Source organism: Prunus persica, chromosome G2 (assembly GCF_000346465.2).
Source record: "Prunus persica cultivar Lovell chromosome G2, Prunus_persica_NCBIv2, whole genome shotgun sequence".
Lineage (NCBI taxonomy): Eukaryota > Viridiplantae > Streptophyta > Magnoliopsida > Rosales > Rosaceae > Prunus > Prunus persica.
Window position 1 is genome coordinate 28,695,866 of NC_034010.1, and position 15,417 is coordinate 28,711,282.

Genomic DNA, 15,417 nt, shown 5'->3' on the forward strand with positions numbered 1-15,417 from the left:
TACCTCCAACTTACATACTCAACCATTTACCACCATACCAACATGCTTCCTTGTTTAAATATCATATTGTGAATATATTTAATGGGTATTCATTTGGATAAAATTAAAACAATATTTAATTATTAGAGCATCTCCAACTGATATGTCAAATTGCCATATGGACATGAAATGACAAAAATTGAAGGTTAAAGTTGCTTTAACAGAGTAGTCAAATCCTACATAAATTTGAAGGATAGAAGAGATATGTCAAAAATAATATATCAAAAAGTTTGATGTCAAATATTATTTTAATACTTTTTTAGTAATAGACCCCATTATCATTTACGCTCTTTTAAAACTTTATGCATCATATGGATCCTATTTGTTTTATAATTAAAAAAAAAAAGATATTTGGTATTTTGGGTGGAGTTAAATGTTTTCAAAATTGTCAAATTGCCATATAAGCCCAACATCATCCTAAGAGTAGTTTTATCCCTACACGCCGCAACATCTCTCTCTCTCTCTCTCTCTCTCTCTCATGTCTTCTCTCTTTCTTCCTGTCTCTCTCTAGCTCTCATCCCTCTCTCTCTACAAAAATGGATTGGTACGAGGTTTGCCGAAAGGATTTGCCTTGATGATGCTGGTGAGCTTCCTCGACGATGGTAGGATCGAGACCGACAAATGCCGACTTGAAATGAGAAAATCTGAAATTCGGCAAACCGACGATACAAGATGTGATGGCAATTCTGTTTTTGAGCTATACTGACAATGTTGGTCGGTACTCGGATGCGTCGAATTGGTTCAGTACCCTAATAATAATGCTTGGAGTCTCAACTCTCCTGCAATAAATTTTGATTGCTTCCAACCTTATATACCTTTCTCTTTGGCATATACCATAGTTGTTTTAATCTTGATAAAAAAAAGTGTCATAAGTTTTTATTTTCTTCCTATAAGTAATGAAGCCGACTATTAATGACTAGTTCGAACACCAGGAGCGGTCTGATCAAATAAGGGATCATACCGCAAATTTTGGCTAATCGATTAAAGTGGCAAGCTGGCATCATTTTCAGCTATGGAATTAGCTCATGCTTTGATATTGTATTATTTTCTTCTTAGCTAGCTTTAGTGTTGTATTTGGATTTGTAAATTTATTAGGAAATAAATTAGATCTTATTTTCTTAGGGTGAAATATTAATTTTAATGAGGATTTAATCATATTAACATTTTTATGCCAATATAGACGGACGCATGAATTCAGTTATATGAAATGCAATAAATTTTAAGTACTTATGAGAGGTGGTGTTTCAAAGGGTAATACTAGAAGCATCTATATATAAAGTAAAAGGCAGAGAATGGTAAAATATTAAAAATATCAGAAAGAATGGTAAAATATTTAAAATATCAGAAAATACCCTTAGTTAATACAAACATTAATAATTGTTAAATGAGGATAATATGGTAAATTCACACTTTTTCATATTAAGAAAAATTAAAATTAAAAGAAAATTCAGATAATTGATCATATTTTTATAGAACACAACTACCCTCATTATCTTTTTTAATTCTAAAATAAAATAAATTTTTTTATAAAAAAAAATCTCTTACAGGCGCGGAAGCACGTGTGAAAAGACTAGTAAAAATAATAAAAATAAGATAGTAAAAAAAAATAAAAATGCAATCTTTACAATCAACTCGTCGTTGCCCTTTCAGTCCAGAGTAGGCCCAATATGCCAATCCAGCAATTGCTCTGTTGTACCCCCAACAAACCCAACCCAAATATGACAACAACATAAGATGTAGACCATTATAAACTTAACAAAGAATTATAAATATTATTATTATTATTATTTTTTTGGGATCAAATATAAATATTATACTTCGACCGCTATAATTAATAATTCTCTAATAAGAATGTGGAAGCATAAAAAAGAAGAAAAATAAAATCTCTAATAAGGATGTGAAATAAAAAAAAGGTTAGAATGTGAAAATTCATATTGCAATCCAACCCCTGTATATGCAAGAATACCTGACATGGCTGAGCAACAATGTAAAAAAGAGTTAAAGTTATGGGGCCAAACTGAAAATTAGAAAAAGCTGTTTCCCATTTTATAGCTCCGAGAAAGGAGACCTGCTTAATCAGAGAGCAAGCAAAGGTTTTTCGAGCTCCTCCAAGTCCAAGGTTAGTCCTCCCACCACCCTATTCAACAATCTATTATAAACTAAAATTTCTCATTCCAGTGTGCTTATTATCTCAGATCTTTAGTCTAGCTATGCTTGTATGTAAATTGCTTAAATTCTGTGTGTATCTGGTATTAGTTTTACATTTGTTTGTTTGTAAGGTCTAGATTTTTAGTTTTGTCAATTTACTGCTGATTGTTTTTATCTTTTACGTTTTGTAAAAACTGTTTGGTTGATGGGAAAAAGGAAGGAAAGGAAATGAAAATTTGACATTTTGAGACTAACCCTTTGGCTGGTGGCTGAGAAAATTGGGGAAAAAAGAGAGAATAAAATGTTAAAGTTTTACACTTTTGTTTGAGATTGGTTTAGGGTTCAATACGGAATTGCAGAAATAGTCAATTCAACTTGTCCAACTGTTGGTGCGAAGTACAGCTGAGTTAGGATTTTGCAAGAAAGCGATGCAAAACCAAGTTTTTAGATTTTAAAATCGTTTCCTTGCCCCATTGCTATAAAATGGTGTGCTAGATATGATTTAGAATAGGGATTCCATTCCATGTTGTTTGAGAGAACTTGGAAAGTAGACAATAAACTCTTAACATTTTTCTTTTGTCATTATTGTTTTGCAGGTTGCATGGATTTCTCTGCTCAAGTGTCAGACGGAGAAACATTGCAACTTTGGTTGCAAATGCTGTGACTGATAACGTTTTTGATATGCATTAAAATCAAGTTTGAGATCAAAATTGGAACAAATTGTGTGTTCAATTAGTTATGGAGCCCCTCTGGAAGCTTTTGTATTTGCTGGAGCCTGCACCTATTTCTCTAATTGTAACAGCAGTAGGTGTGACTTTTGGATCTGCATTTCGTGCTCTTAATTATGGGAAAGAAATGGAGAGAAATCGTGATTTATCAGAAACATCGATTACATTAGATAGGTCCCAAGCTCTCATGATCCCAGTAATGAGCTCTATAAGCTTGCTTTTGATGTTCTACCTGTTCTCTTCTGTCTCACAACTCCTCACTGTATTCACAGCCATTGCCTCTGTATCCTCCCTATTTTTCTGCCTATCTCCTTATGTAGCCTATTTGAAGTCACAATTTGGTTTTGCTGACCCATATGTGTCAAGGTGTTGTTCCAAGTCATTTACACGAATCCAAGGGCTGTTACTGTTCTTATGCATTGGTACGGTTGTTGCTTGGCTTGTTACTGGACATTGGGTATTGAACAATTTGTTGGGCATTTCCATATGCATTGCATTTGTGAGTCATGTCCGTCTTCCGAACATCAAAATCTGTGCAATGCTCCTCGTCTGCCTATTCGTATATGACATATTCTGGGTTTTTTTCTCCGAGAGGTTTTTCGGGGCGAATGTCATGGTATCAGTGGCAACACAACAAGCTTCAAACCCTGTTCACACTGTTGCAAATAGTTTGAGCCTGCCTGGGCTGCAAATGGTAACAAAGAAGTTGGAATTGCCGGTGAAGATTGTGTTTCCCAGGAACTTATTGGGTGGACTGATTCCTGGAGGAGCCAAAGACTTCATGATGCTTGGTCTCGGTGACATGGTATGACATCCTTTTTGTCGATGCAAGTAGTGTAACTTACGCTAAGTATTGATGGCGTGTTGCTTTTGATTTTTGCAACAATGCACTGCCCTGGTGCATCCATATTTGTAGTTATAGTTTACCTTGCGAGATTACGAGTCTACTGACTATAAGCATTTTGGGTTAGTCGTTAGATCTAGATTTAGTATTTTCACACCATCATCATGCATATTCCTTTCTGGCTAGGTACTTATGTCTTGGAAGTCTCAAGCAATTTAAAATTTTATTTTGTTCATGTTTTATTGCAGGCAATTCCTGCTATGCTTCTGGCATTAGTCCTATGTTTTGATCATCGAAGGAGCAGGGATTCGATAAACCTGTTAGAAATGCATTCCTCCAAGGGGCACAAATATATTTGGTATGCCCTTCCCGGATATGCCATTGGACTGGTTACTGCTTTAGCAGCTGGCGTTCTGACCCACTCACCTCAACCTGCTCTTCTTTATCTTGTAAGTCTTTTTGTTATTTTTAAATTTTATTGCTATTGTCTGCTATTCTCTCATGAGAGTTGATGGATGTTGCCGCTTATAAGGTTCAGTTCTTCGGTATATGGTACATTTAACATTAAGGTATGGTGCTCTGGAATATTAGAGGGTGCTTTCTGGACAAAATCATACCAAAATTGCATTGGCAACATTTGGTCATGACTAAAAGAGCTTACCATCAGGCTTCTGTTGGGTTGTTTTAGTTGTTGGAGTGATTTGATAGAAGATTTGATTGCACCTCTTATTATTGACCGTCTCTTTTTAACTTTTCCTGCTATTGGTGAATGTATGTAGGTGCCTTCTACGTTGGGACCAATTGTTTTCATATCTTGGATAAGGAAGGAACTAGCAGAGCTATGGGATGGACCCTTGCCAAACTCAAACGATAAAGCTCACCAGATAGAAGTATGAGCCACTTATCATTGTGGTCTTGCACCAGCTCAGTGCTTGCTTGCGGACCAAATTGAAAGTTGTACATTCACTTGGAATTGGAAGTCCTATATTCCTACTTGAAAAACCTGATAGGAAATTGGCAATCAGTGTTTATGTTCTGACATCTGATACTTCAAATATTCCGGTTCCAATTCTTCGACATGCTATGGAAGGAAATATATGCGATGATCTTGTCATTCCTTATTACAAAAATCTCTTTGAAATAAGAAATTAGATATTTTCTTGGTAAAAAACTGATCTAGCTGATGTATCAAAACGTTGGAAATACCCATTAACATCCGTTCCCAAGTGGTTCCTGCTTCCCTGACATAATGCTCTCTATGCATTTTGTGACCGTTCAACTGAGTAGAAGAAAAAGAAAGAAACAAAAGGCCGAAAAAAGAAGTTAATGGCTTCTTTTGAGGAACACTTTTCATTTGAAGTTGGGCTGGCTCTGCTGCCTGACCCGTTGGTCAAAAATGTTCACATCATAAAAAGGCCCAAAAAGATAAGCAACTAAAAAACGACCTCGTTTTGGAAAACGACTTATCGTGTTTCATTCAAGAAAAAGGCAGCCCGAAACGACGACGCGGAACTGTTTTCCCAGCAAACGACATCCTCTACAACCCCTCCCTTTCCTTCGCTTCTTTGAATTGAAACATTTCTTCTCTCTCTCTCTCTCTCTCTCTCTCTCTCTCTCTCTATTTGCAGAGAGTTACTCAGAAGAAGATGGGAACTTCAGTCCAGGTAACACCGTTGTGTGGAGTGTACAATGAGAATCCATTGTCGTATTTGGTGTCAATCGATGGCTTCAACTTCCTCATTGACTGTGGTTGGAACGACCACTTTGACCCCTCCCTCCTTGAACCCCTCTCCAGGTCTCTCTTTCTCCCTCTTTCTTCAATTCAATCTCTTGCTTTCTTTTTTACTTGCAGAGTTTCAATGGCTGAATTTTGTTGCGCAGGGTAGCGTCGACAGTAGATGCAGTGTTACTCTCACATCCAGATACACTTCACCTCGGTGCACTTCCATTCGCCATGAAACAACTCGGCCTCTCTGCTGTCGTTTACTCCACTGAGCCTGTTTACAGATTAGGTCTTCTAACTATGTATGATCAGTACCTCTCACGCAAGGTGAAATTAATTCATAAGCATAATATTCTGCTAATTCAAAATTGTATGTATTTATGCTCACCATGTATTTGCATAAGTTTCTGACTGAGCTGAGATTTATTAAAAATTTGCAGCAAGTATCGGATTTTGACCTGTTTACGCTGGATGATATTGATTCTGCTTTCCAAAATGTCACCAGACTAACCTATGCTCAAAATCATCATCTTTCTGGTATGCCCATTATGTATAATTCATAATTCATGTGCAAAGTATTGGTGGAATAAATATAGATATATTAATGTATATAGTTTATAGGCAAAGGAGAGGGAATTGTGATCTCACCCCATGTATCTGGGCATCTCTTGGGTGGTACTGTCTGGAAGATAACAAAGGATGGAGAAGATGTTATATATGCCGTGGACTTCAACCATCGAAAAGAGAAGTAATTATCTACTCTTCTTTCAACTACCCCTGACAATTCAATTACTTATATGTGTATATGATGTCTGGAATAAAGAAAGATGATTTTGAACTGCTTACTGCTGTGATTTTCATCAGGCATTTGAATGGAATTAATCAAGCATCCTTTGTGCGCCCTGCTGTTCTAATAACAGATGCCTATAATGCTTTGAACAATCAGCCTTATAGACGCCAAAAGGACAAGGAATTTACAGGTACCTTACGAACAAGGAATTTTAGCTACCTCAAGATTTTTGTCTTAAAAATTGTCATCTACAGTAAAATTCATGTTTGCTTGTCTTTTTTATTTTCCTTTTTCCTGTTGAAGAAACATGCATGGAATGAACAAGTATTTATACTTTGTGAATGAATGAGGTTTTGTTATTCTTAGTCTGTATTTTATTTTCTGGTTATTATTTAGATACCATAAAGAAGACTCTACGATCTGATGGAAATGTGTTACTACCTGTTGATACTGCTGGCCGAGTTTTGGAACTTGTTCAAATATTGGAATCGGTTAGTAAGGGAGACATTTTTTTTTTTAAATTAAAAAATTTGTATTGACCACACATAAGTTTTGTCTTGTCAACTATACTACAATGATTTATATTGGTTCTTCCATTAATTGCAGTGTTGGGCAGATGAAAATTTGAACTATCCCATCTTCTTTCTAACATATGTTGCATCTAGTACAATTGATTATGTTAAAAGTTTCCTTGAGTGGATGAGTGATTCTATTGCAAAGTCATTTGAGAAGACACGGGAGAATGCTTTTATTTTGAAGTAAGTGGTCTCGTTTACTATATATGTTAACTCACGACAATTTGAAATTTTGAGTCACTGACTTTAGATACTATTGCAAATTACTGTTGCTGAACAATCACTTACTAGGTATGTTTGCTAACACTTGCAGGCGTATAACACTTTTAGTTAACAAAAGCGAACTTGACAATGCTCCTGATGGTCCGAAGGTTTACAATATATACATTTTGGAGTATTTTATCTTTAGTTTGCCTACTAGTTTGATTGGCATTGACATATACATCACATACAGGTTGTTTTAGCATCCATGGCCAGCTTGGAAGCTGGTTTCTCTCACGATATATTTGTCGAATGGGCAACTGATCCCAAGAATCTTGTGCTTTTTACAGAACGAGCCCAGGTATAATTCTGACCCAGGTTCTTGACATAACTATCCATGTGTGGCATTTAATGTTATTATTAAAATCTATATTTTACTCATATTCATTTCTTTTTTCATTAATATGTACCACACATTGACACCTTGAGCTGTTTATGTAGTTTGGCACTTTAGCTCGCATGCTTCAGGCAGACCCGCCTCCAAAAGCTGTTAAGGTTACCATGTCCAGGAGGGTGCCCTTGGTTGGAGAGGAGCTAATTGCTTATGAAGAAGAACAGAACAGAATAAGAAAGGATGAAGCTCTAAAGGCTAGTCTGATTAAAGAGGAGGAATCGAAATCTGCGCAAGGGGCCGATGTCAGCACGAGTGATCCAACGGTTGTTGATGCTAGTAATACACATTCTTTGCTAGATGGTAGGTGTGAAAACAAATTGCAATTGTCTGCTAATCTTTTGAAGGGTTTCTAAGCATCCGAGAAACCTTCTTTAAAGGAAAATGTTCTATTTGGAATGAACATCAAAGCATTACTAGTCCTTTGGACCTTTAAAATCTGAAGCCTTCCAGCAAGTTCGTTTCATCTGCGTATATAATTTTTGTATGTAATTTATGGATAAAGTTTTACTTGGGAGTCGTTAAATTAGCATATATCTGTTTTTTTTATAACCAATTTATGCAATTATTGTTAGATGATTCTTCGTTACTAAGCAGTAAAGCTGCTAAAGTGTATTGTTTCATTGTTCCCTAGGATCGGTTTTATCATTGTGTAGTTCCACAATTTTCTCTTGATTTTCTTTTTGAAGATTGTTGAGATGATAGATCCTGTGCATTGAGGATATATATATTTTTCCTATGGATCATTTAAAATTTTAAAGTACGCAAACTATATCTCATCCATAGTGTATATAATGAACTTTTGTAATTGTTTGTTGCAGCAGCAGGTCCACACGGTGGTGGGTACCGGGACATGCTAATAGATGGATTCACTCCCCCTTCTACCAGTGCTGCCCCTATGTTTCCCTTCTATGAAAATAATTCTGACTGGGATGACTTTGGTGAAGTCATAAATCCGGATGATTATGTAATAAAGGATGCAGACATGGACCAAGGAGCTATGCATGTAAGTTTTTATCTTTAAATATCAGATTCTTTGATTTTGGTTCTTGTGAATCTGAGTTATTTAGCTTCTCACTCGGTTTGTGATAGTGATGCTGGAAGGTTAAACCAAAACCCTAACAGGGATCCCGATTCTCCAGGGCATGCTAGCCATATTCTGGGCAGGAACATTTTCTCTGCTCCACTATCCAAATTGTTCTCAGCTTGTAGAACAAAGATTTGTACATACCATGATGCTTCTGTTTTAAAATTTCATCATCTCAGGTTGGTGGTGATATGGATGGAAAGCTTGATGAAGGTTCTGCTAGTTTGATACTTGACACAAGACCTTCGAAAGTTGTAGCAACTGAATTGACCGTAAGTAGAAGTCTGCTAAATTAGTTTATAGTTTTACCGATCTTCTTGTTCACTGAACTAAGTTGTACTTTTGTTTTGTTTTTGTCTTTGTCTAATTCAGGTTCAAGTGAAGTGTTCATTAATTTATATGGACTTTGAGGGCCGTTCTGACGCGAGATCCATCAAATCAATTCTTTCCCATATGGCTCCTCTAAAGCTTGTAAGTCTGCTTATTTGTTTTTTTGTCTTTCCTTTTTGCAGTGAAGTGATTTATTTTGGATGTAGGTTCTACTCTAGTAATTCATTAATGTGACCTTATGATTATGGTATATACTTTTTTTGGGTGGAGGTTTTGGTTCATGGAACAGCTGAGGCCACGGAACATTTGAAGCAACACTGCTTGACACATGTTTGCCCTCATGTTTATGCTCCTCAAATCGAAGAAACAATTGATGTCACTTCTGATTTATGTGCTTATAAGGTAAAATCATAGATAAAAATTTATTTCTTTGTTTGTTGATATGTGACTCAGATTTCACAATTTAATCCATTTCCCATTATGTGAAATATATAGGTGCAACTGTCTGAGAAGCTCATGAGTAACGTGCTCTTTAAGAAGGTAGGCACGGGAGGGTTAAAGAGAGGGTTAAAGTTTACCTTGTGTAATCTATATCTATATCATGTCCTCCTTACCAATTTGATGTAATTACGAACACAGCTTGGAGATTACGAAATAGCTTGGGTCGATTCTGAAGCAGGAAAGACAGAAAATGGAGCGCTATCTTTACTACCCATCTCAACCCCAGCTCCACCACATGAATCTGTCCTTGTTGGTGACTTAAAAATGGCTAATTTCAAGCAATTTCTTTCTGACAACGGTGTTCAGGTACCAAAATGATCTCAACTTCATATTGTGAAAGGTTAAGCTCCAAGAAACTATTAAATGTGATACCATCTTCATCTGATGACCTTGACAGGTTGAATTCGCCGGTGGGGCTTTGCGATGCGGTGAATATGTGACACTACGCAAAGTTGGGGATGCAAGCCATAAGGTAGGTTGGCCAATTACGATACCGTTAGTTATACTAAGAGTGTAGCATGGCTTAAATTTTGGTGTGTAGATGGAAAGTCTGACTTGCGTGAGTATGTCTTGTAGGGTGGTGGTTCTGGTACCCAGCAAATTGTGATTGAAGGCCCCTTATGTGAGGATTATTACAAGATTCGGGAGTATCTCTACTCGCAATTTTATTTGCTTTGAGTAGAGAGAGAGAGAAAGAGAGAGAGAGAGAGAGAGAGAGAGATACATCATCTGTAACGCCTTTTTGATAAACTTTTAAGAGAATGCAAGTTGTTGTTCAAATACTTTTTTTTTTCCAACTTTTTTGTTTGGGTTGAAGGAAAATGTGATCCTCCCAACATAATTTCACCACCACTAAATAAATAATGGGGTTCTATTAATTTAGGTTCGATCTATTCGAGACGCAAGTCTCTTAATTATAATCCTTTGCTTCAAGGGAACATCCTATTTGATTCTATCATAAAGAAACAAAATGTGTGTTTGATTTTGCAACTGCTCTCAAGTCCAACCTCAGGATGCCTACGTATTCTTTGTGGGAATCAAGCCACTTGTAGTTCATAGATTTGCAACGAATAGATGACTCATTGCAAAAAGGGAATTTGTATGAATTGTATTGAGAAGTGTTTGAGTGAATTTAGTTGAATAAATCAGGGATTCGATTTCGATATATGTTTTGGGGCGAATTTGGTTAAGAATAAACTAGGGATTCTGTTTGGAGATTTGGGCGGTTGCATCTAGATTGATTCTCTAGATTGCCTACGTAACCTTTTGAAGGGATCAAACCAACGTAGTTCGGAGATTTTGAAATTAATGGGTAAGTGTGGCCCACTAATTGAGAATTTGTGTCTTTAGATGACCTATGGGAAAAATTGGCCGACGCCACTTTCTTTTTTTGTGACTTTTCTCCCTTTTTTGAATATTGTTTGATGTTGTTAAGATTTCAGAGGGACGGACCCTTAGGCCACCACTAGCAACATCGATATTGTCCCCAACTTTCTATTTTGTTAAGTTTCTGATGTGGGACTCGTGTATTCTTCAACACTCTTTCTCAAGTGGGACCACTTTTTAGTAGGCCACACGTGCAACCAATTCCACATCGGTCACTTTTTTTCTTCTTCTTTTTAAATTAAATTTATTTATAATTTGGGGATTGTTTGATTTTGATTCAATTTGGGGTTTTTTGTTTGATTTGAGTTTGTTTGATTGGGTTTAATCGGGCCCAGTCAACCGACCCGCTATGATACCATGTTAAGATTTCAGAGGGACGAACCCTTGGCCCACCACTAGCAACATCGATATTGTCCCAAACTTAAACACCTGTTTAGCAAGTGTGAAGTTTTATACAAAAGGCCTCAATCTTATTAGGAGTGGAATCATTTATTATATGGGACTTTCTATTTTGTTAAGTTTCCGATGTGGGACTCGTGTAACGGGACCTGCCCCTTCAAAACCCCATTTTTTGTTCTGTCCATATGCAAGCAGCTGATCTTTTTTTTTTTTTTTTTTTGGTTTCAGAGCAGCTCCGACAAGGGGTGATCAGATTCACCAAGGAAGAGGTATAACTCATTTTTTTTATTTGCATATGTGAACCCATTTTTCAGATTTTTTTTATCTGCAGGGGTTCTGGGTTTCTCACCCATATGGATTTTTACATCCAAATAATTTCGGGTTACTCACCCATGAATTTTCATCCATAAAATTTTACATCCAACTAATTTCGAGGTTACTCACCCATGGATTCTCATCCAAATAATTTCGAGGTTTCTCACTCATGGATTTGCATCCATATAGTTTTGGGGTTTCTCACCCTTAATTTCTCCTGCAGTCTTTTTTTTGATATGTCGTCCCCTCCCCCCCCTTTTTTTTTTCCCCTTATGATGTAGCCTTTTTATAAGCCAACTAGATGAGACTCCCTTGATCATATAATACTTTTGAATTTCAAATCAATGCTTATCGGATTCAACCTCCCCTTTAGGCCTATTATCTCACCAATTTGAAAAAATAACATATATCCCAAACTTTTAGGAACACTGCTTGCATTTATCATTTAATTTTTTTATGATAAATTTCTTTGCCCGAATTTTTTTGTTTCAACAATTTGGGTGATATATTTTTTTTTGGGGATGAAATAGGCGTTAAACCACAACAACCAACACCTAAACAATAGGAACTTGGGTGATATTTTTCACTTATTACATTTACATGATTGCTCTATACACTTCGGATATGATAATATCCAAATTGTTCCTATTCATTTAATTTTTTGTAACAAATTAAAATTGAGGAAGAAAAAAAAATCTATTATTCTCTCCTCTTCATTGTAACATCGCAATGATTACACTCCTCAACCTAAAATTCTTATTTTTTGAGAGACCTAAAATTCTTATTCTAATCAAGCATCAATGAAGACCTTAGAACAAAACAAAAAAAAAACATCAATGAAGGCCGATCAAATTTACTAATATTAATTGTGTGTGATATTTTGTGGATAAAATGGCATCCATCAATCAAATTTTATAATAAGCCCGTTCATCTATATATATAAAGCAAAAGGCAGAGAATGGTGAAACATTCAAAATACCAGAAAATATCCTTGGTTAATGTAAACATTAAGAACTAAACTTATTAATTAAATGAGGATAATATGGTAAATTCACACTTTTTATAAAAAATTAAAATTAAATAAAAAAATAATGGATCCTATTTTTATGGAACACTTTTTAATTCTAAAAAAATTTTAAATTTTTTTTAAAAAAATGCCTCTCGCAAGCGCGGAAGCGCGTGCAGAGAGGCTAGTTCTATATTATAACACATGTCTCTTATTTTATTAATATTATACTTCAAAGTGTAAATACAATGCTTGGTATTGTAAGACCCGAAGATACCGGGTCATGAATTGTTACTTTTAAATTTGTAGGACAAAAAGGACAAGAAGGTTTGATGCAAGTTGATGAGAGCCCCCAATAGTCAAATTTACTGTACCAAGTGGCGGACCCAGCAAATGTGAAAGTGTGGAAAAAATGCCACACTTATTACATTTTTATTCCACGTTTCAACATTTCTATCCGGTTTAGAAAGACAAGCACAGTGCGTCAAGTGTTCATACTAAAACGCTCTATCCGGTTTTCTTCTCTCTCTCTCTCTCTCTCTCTCTCTCTCAGCTTGTGGAAGAAGGGGATGTCATGAGAATCACGCACACTCACATACACAGTAGATGGCAGACTAAGAAGAAACAAGTTAGAACAGTTTTACAGTCTCTCTTTATTAAAGCCACCAACTTTTGCTTGGCATTGACACCGTGTAAATGATGATCTGTCATCATAACTATGAGAGAGAGGCCTAATAGTCAAATGCATGCATGCTTTGTTCAAAAACAAAGTTTCATGCAACTCACATGTACATACTCGTTGCTCACGACGACCATAAACGCTATATATATGTATGTAGTCCTTCTCCGGCTCCTTAGCGAATTCATTGAGCAAGCATTCCATTTCACTTTTCTGAGTTAAATTTGTTGTCTCGTTATTATTCTCGTTGCTGCTGGCACGTACGTAGTCAGTTTTTCAGCATGGAAACCTGGTTCCTTATCCTCCTCGCCACCCTCACCCTCTGCATCTCTTTGCTCCTCCTCACCCTACGCTTCACGTTCATCCCCTCCTCCTCCATTTCCAAGGGAAAACCCACCAACCAACCCAAACTCCCTCCTGGCCCCCACCCCATCCCTCTTATCGGCAGCTTCTTATGGCTCCAAAAATCCATCCCCGATTTCGAGCCCATCCTCCGAAACCTACTTGCCAAACATGGGCCCATAGTCACTCTCCGCCTCGCTTCTCTCCCCGCTATATTCGTCGCCGACCGCTCCCTTGCCCACCAGGCCCTCATCCAAAACGGAGCCATTTTCGCTGACCGTCCACAGGCCTTACCCACCCAGAGGATCACCAGCAGCAACCAACTCACCATCAGCTCCGGCGTCTACGGCCCCACCTGGCGCCTCCTCCGCCGCAACCTCACTTCCGAGATCCTCAACCCTTCCCGCCTTAAATCCTACTGTGGGTCCCGTAAATGGGTTCTCGACATCCTCATCCACCGCATCGGATCCGAGTCTCAATCTCAGACTCAGTCCAAAGGCATCGGAGTCGTCGACCATTTTCAGTACGCCATGTTTTGCTTGCTGGTTTTGATGTGCTTCGGGGATAAGTTAAATGAAAACCAGATCAAACAAGTTGAGTACGTTCAGCGTCGCTTGCTTTTGAGTTTTTGGAGATTCAACTTCCTCAACTTTTGTCCCAAGTTGACAAAAATTCTGTTCAAAACCCGCTGGAGTGAGCTATTTCAGCTCCGCAAGGAACAAGAAGGCGTGCTCATCCCTCTGATTCGAGCACGACAAAACAAGGCCAAAACTGGAAGGCTGAGCAGAAAAGGCGACCACAAAGATGATGAAGACGACTTTGTGTTGGCATATGTTGACACGTTACTGGAGCTGCAGCTTCCTGACGGGAAGGGAAAGAGGAAGCTCTCCGAAGACGAAATAGTGAGTCTCTGTTCGGAGTTTCTCAGCGCGGGTACTGATACTAGTTCCACTGCGTTGCAGTGGATCATGGCCAACATAGTCAAGTACCCACAAGTTCAAGACAAGCTCTTTGCAGAGATCAAAGGGGTTGTGGCAGAAACAGAGGAGGAGGTGAAAGAGGAGGTGCTGCACAAGTTGCCATATCTGAAAGCTGTGATCTTGGAGGGACTGAGGCGCCATCCGCCGGGGCACTTTGTGCTGCCGCACGCCGTGACCCAGGACGTGGTTTTAGGAGGGCATTTGGTGCCCAAGAATGGCATTGTGAATTTCATGGTGGCTGATTTGGGGTGGGACCCAGAGGTGTGGGAGGACCCCATGGCATTCAAGCCGGAGAGGTTCTTGAGTAGTGGTGGTAAATGTGGAGGAGCAGAAGAAGGGTTCGATTTAACAGGGAGCAGAGAGATTAAGATGATGCCGTTTGGGGTGGGGAGGAGAATTTGCCCTGCCTCTGGTTTGGCAATGCTTCATCTCCAGTATTTCGTGGCGAATTTGGTTTGGAAATTTGAGTGGAGAACCGTGGATGGAGATGACGTTGACCTTTCAGAGAAGCCATTGTTCACCGTGGTCATGAAGAATCCATTGCAGGCCCACTTGTCCCCAAGAGTGAAGTGAAGTGAGAGAGGGTTTGTGGTTGTTGGTGTTATCAAACACTTATTATATTAGACTGGAATAAAATATATGGTTTCACTTATGTGATTCTGTCGGAAGTCACAAGCGAATCCATTTTTGATTGTATGAAATCACTAACGTGAGCGAGGGAAGATGTCTTGCGTTTGGTTCGGGTTTAGTGGGTACGACACCATGCACTGAAAATGCTCTTGTCCCTTCAAATTGTTGGCAGCTGCTTAACTCGAGTAGTTGGTATTATGGTTATCTTGACAGTTGAGATGAGTTAAGCCAAGCATTAAATTTTTAGTTCTACAATAATGAAA

At 37.9% G+C, this 15,417-nt stretch overlaps 3 protein-coding genes across 4 annotated transcripts; all 3 read left to right on the forward strand.

Moving 5' to 3' along the window:
* Positions 2,032 to 4,889, forward strand: LOC18786943 (signal peptide peptidase-like 1). The gene is made up of 4 exons (XM_007218090.2): positions 2,032 to 2,158; positions 2,784 to 3,720; positions 4,008 to 4,208; positions 4,539 to 4,889. Exons 2-4 carry the CDS (start codon positions 2,926 to 2,928, stop codon positions 4,653 to 4,655), a joined length of 1,113 nt encoding a protein of 370 aa, XP_007218152.1. The 5' UTR covers positions 2,032 to 2,158; positions 2,784 to 2,925; the 3' UTR covers positions 4,656 to 4,889.
* LOC18784764 (cleavage and polyadenylation specificity factor subunit 2) lies at positions 5,058 to 10,308 on the forward strand. 2 transcript variants are annotated; one of them, XM_007220176.2, is made up of 18 exons: positions 5,058 to 5,554; positions 5,641 to 5,809; positions 5,923 to 6,019; positions 6,104 to 6,230; positions 6,347 to 6,462; positions 6,669 to 6,763; positions 6,879 to 7,030; positions 7,161 to 7,218; positions 7,302 to 7,409; positions 7,550 to 7,802; positions 8,321 to 8,505; positions 8,766 to 8,858; positions 8,959 to 9,057; positions 9,187 to 9,318; positions 9,412 to 9,456; positions 9,556 to 9,723; positions 9,815 to 9,889; positions 9,994 to 10,308. In XM_007220176.2, exons 1-18 carry the CDS (start codon positions 5,406 to 5,408, stop codon positions 10,093 to 10,095), a joined length of 2,223 nt encoding a protein of 740 aa, XP_007220238.1. In that variant the 5' UTR covers positions 5,058 to 5,405; the 3' UTR covers positions 10,096 to 10,308. The 2 variants fall into 2 exon arrangements, with proteins under 2 accessions (XP_007220238.1, XP_020412499.1); XM_020556910.1 differs by having other exon boundaries at positions 5,308 to 5,554; positions 8,324 to 8,505; positions 9,994 to 10,209.
* Positions 13,208 to 15,237, forward strand: LOC18786786 (cytochrome P450 89A2). Its single transcript, XM_007218922.2, has one exon. The coding sequence runs from the start codon at positions 13,484 to 13,486 to the stop codon at positions 15,095 to 15,097; it is 1,614 nt and encodes a 537-aa protein (XP_007218984.1). The 5' UTR covers positions 13,208 to 13,483; the 3' UTR covers positions 15,098 to 15,237.

Bases quoted from the DNA above. Each gene is read 5' to 3' on its own strand.
- LOC18786943 (XM_007218090.2), top strand. From the start codon at position 2,926: ATGGAGCCCCTCTGGAAGCTTTTGTATTTGCTGGAGCCTGCACCTATT. The intron at 3,721-4,007 runs GTATGACATCCT...GTTTTATTGCAG, and splicing joins TGCTTGGTCTCGGTGACATG to GCAATTCCTGCTATGCTTCT. The intron at 4,209-4,538 runs GTAAGTCTTTTT...GAATGTATGTAG, and splicing joins AACCTGCTCTTCTTTATCTT to GTGCCTTCTACGTTGGGACC.
- LOC18784764 (XM_007220176.2), top strand. From the start codon at position 5,406: ATGGGAACTTCAGTCCAGGTAACACCGTTGTGTGGAGTGTACAATGAG. The intron at 6,463-6,668 runs GTACCTTACGAA...GTTATTATTTAG, and splicing joins AAAGGACAAGGAATTTACAG to ATACCATAAAGAAGACTCTA. The intron at 9,724-9,814 runs GTACCAAAATGA...TGACCTTGACAG, and splicing joins TTTCTGACAACGGTGTTCAG to GTTGAATTCGCCGGTGGGGC.
- LOC18786786 (XM_007218922.2), top strand. From the start codon at position 13,484: ATGGAAACCTGGTTCCTTATCCTCCTCGCCACCCTCACCCTCTGCATC.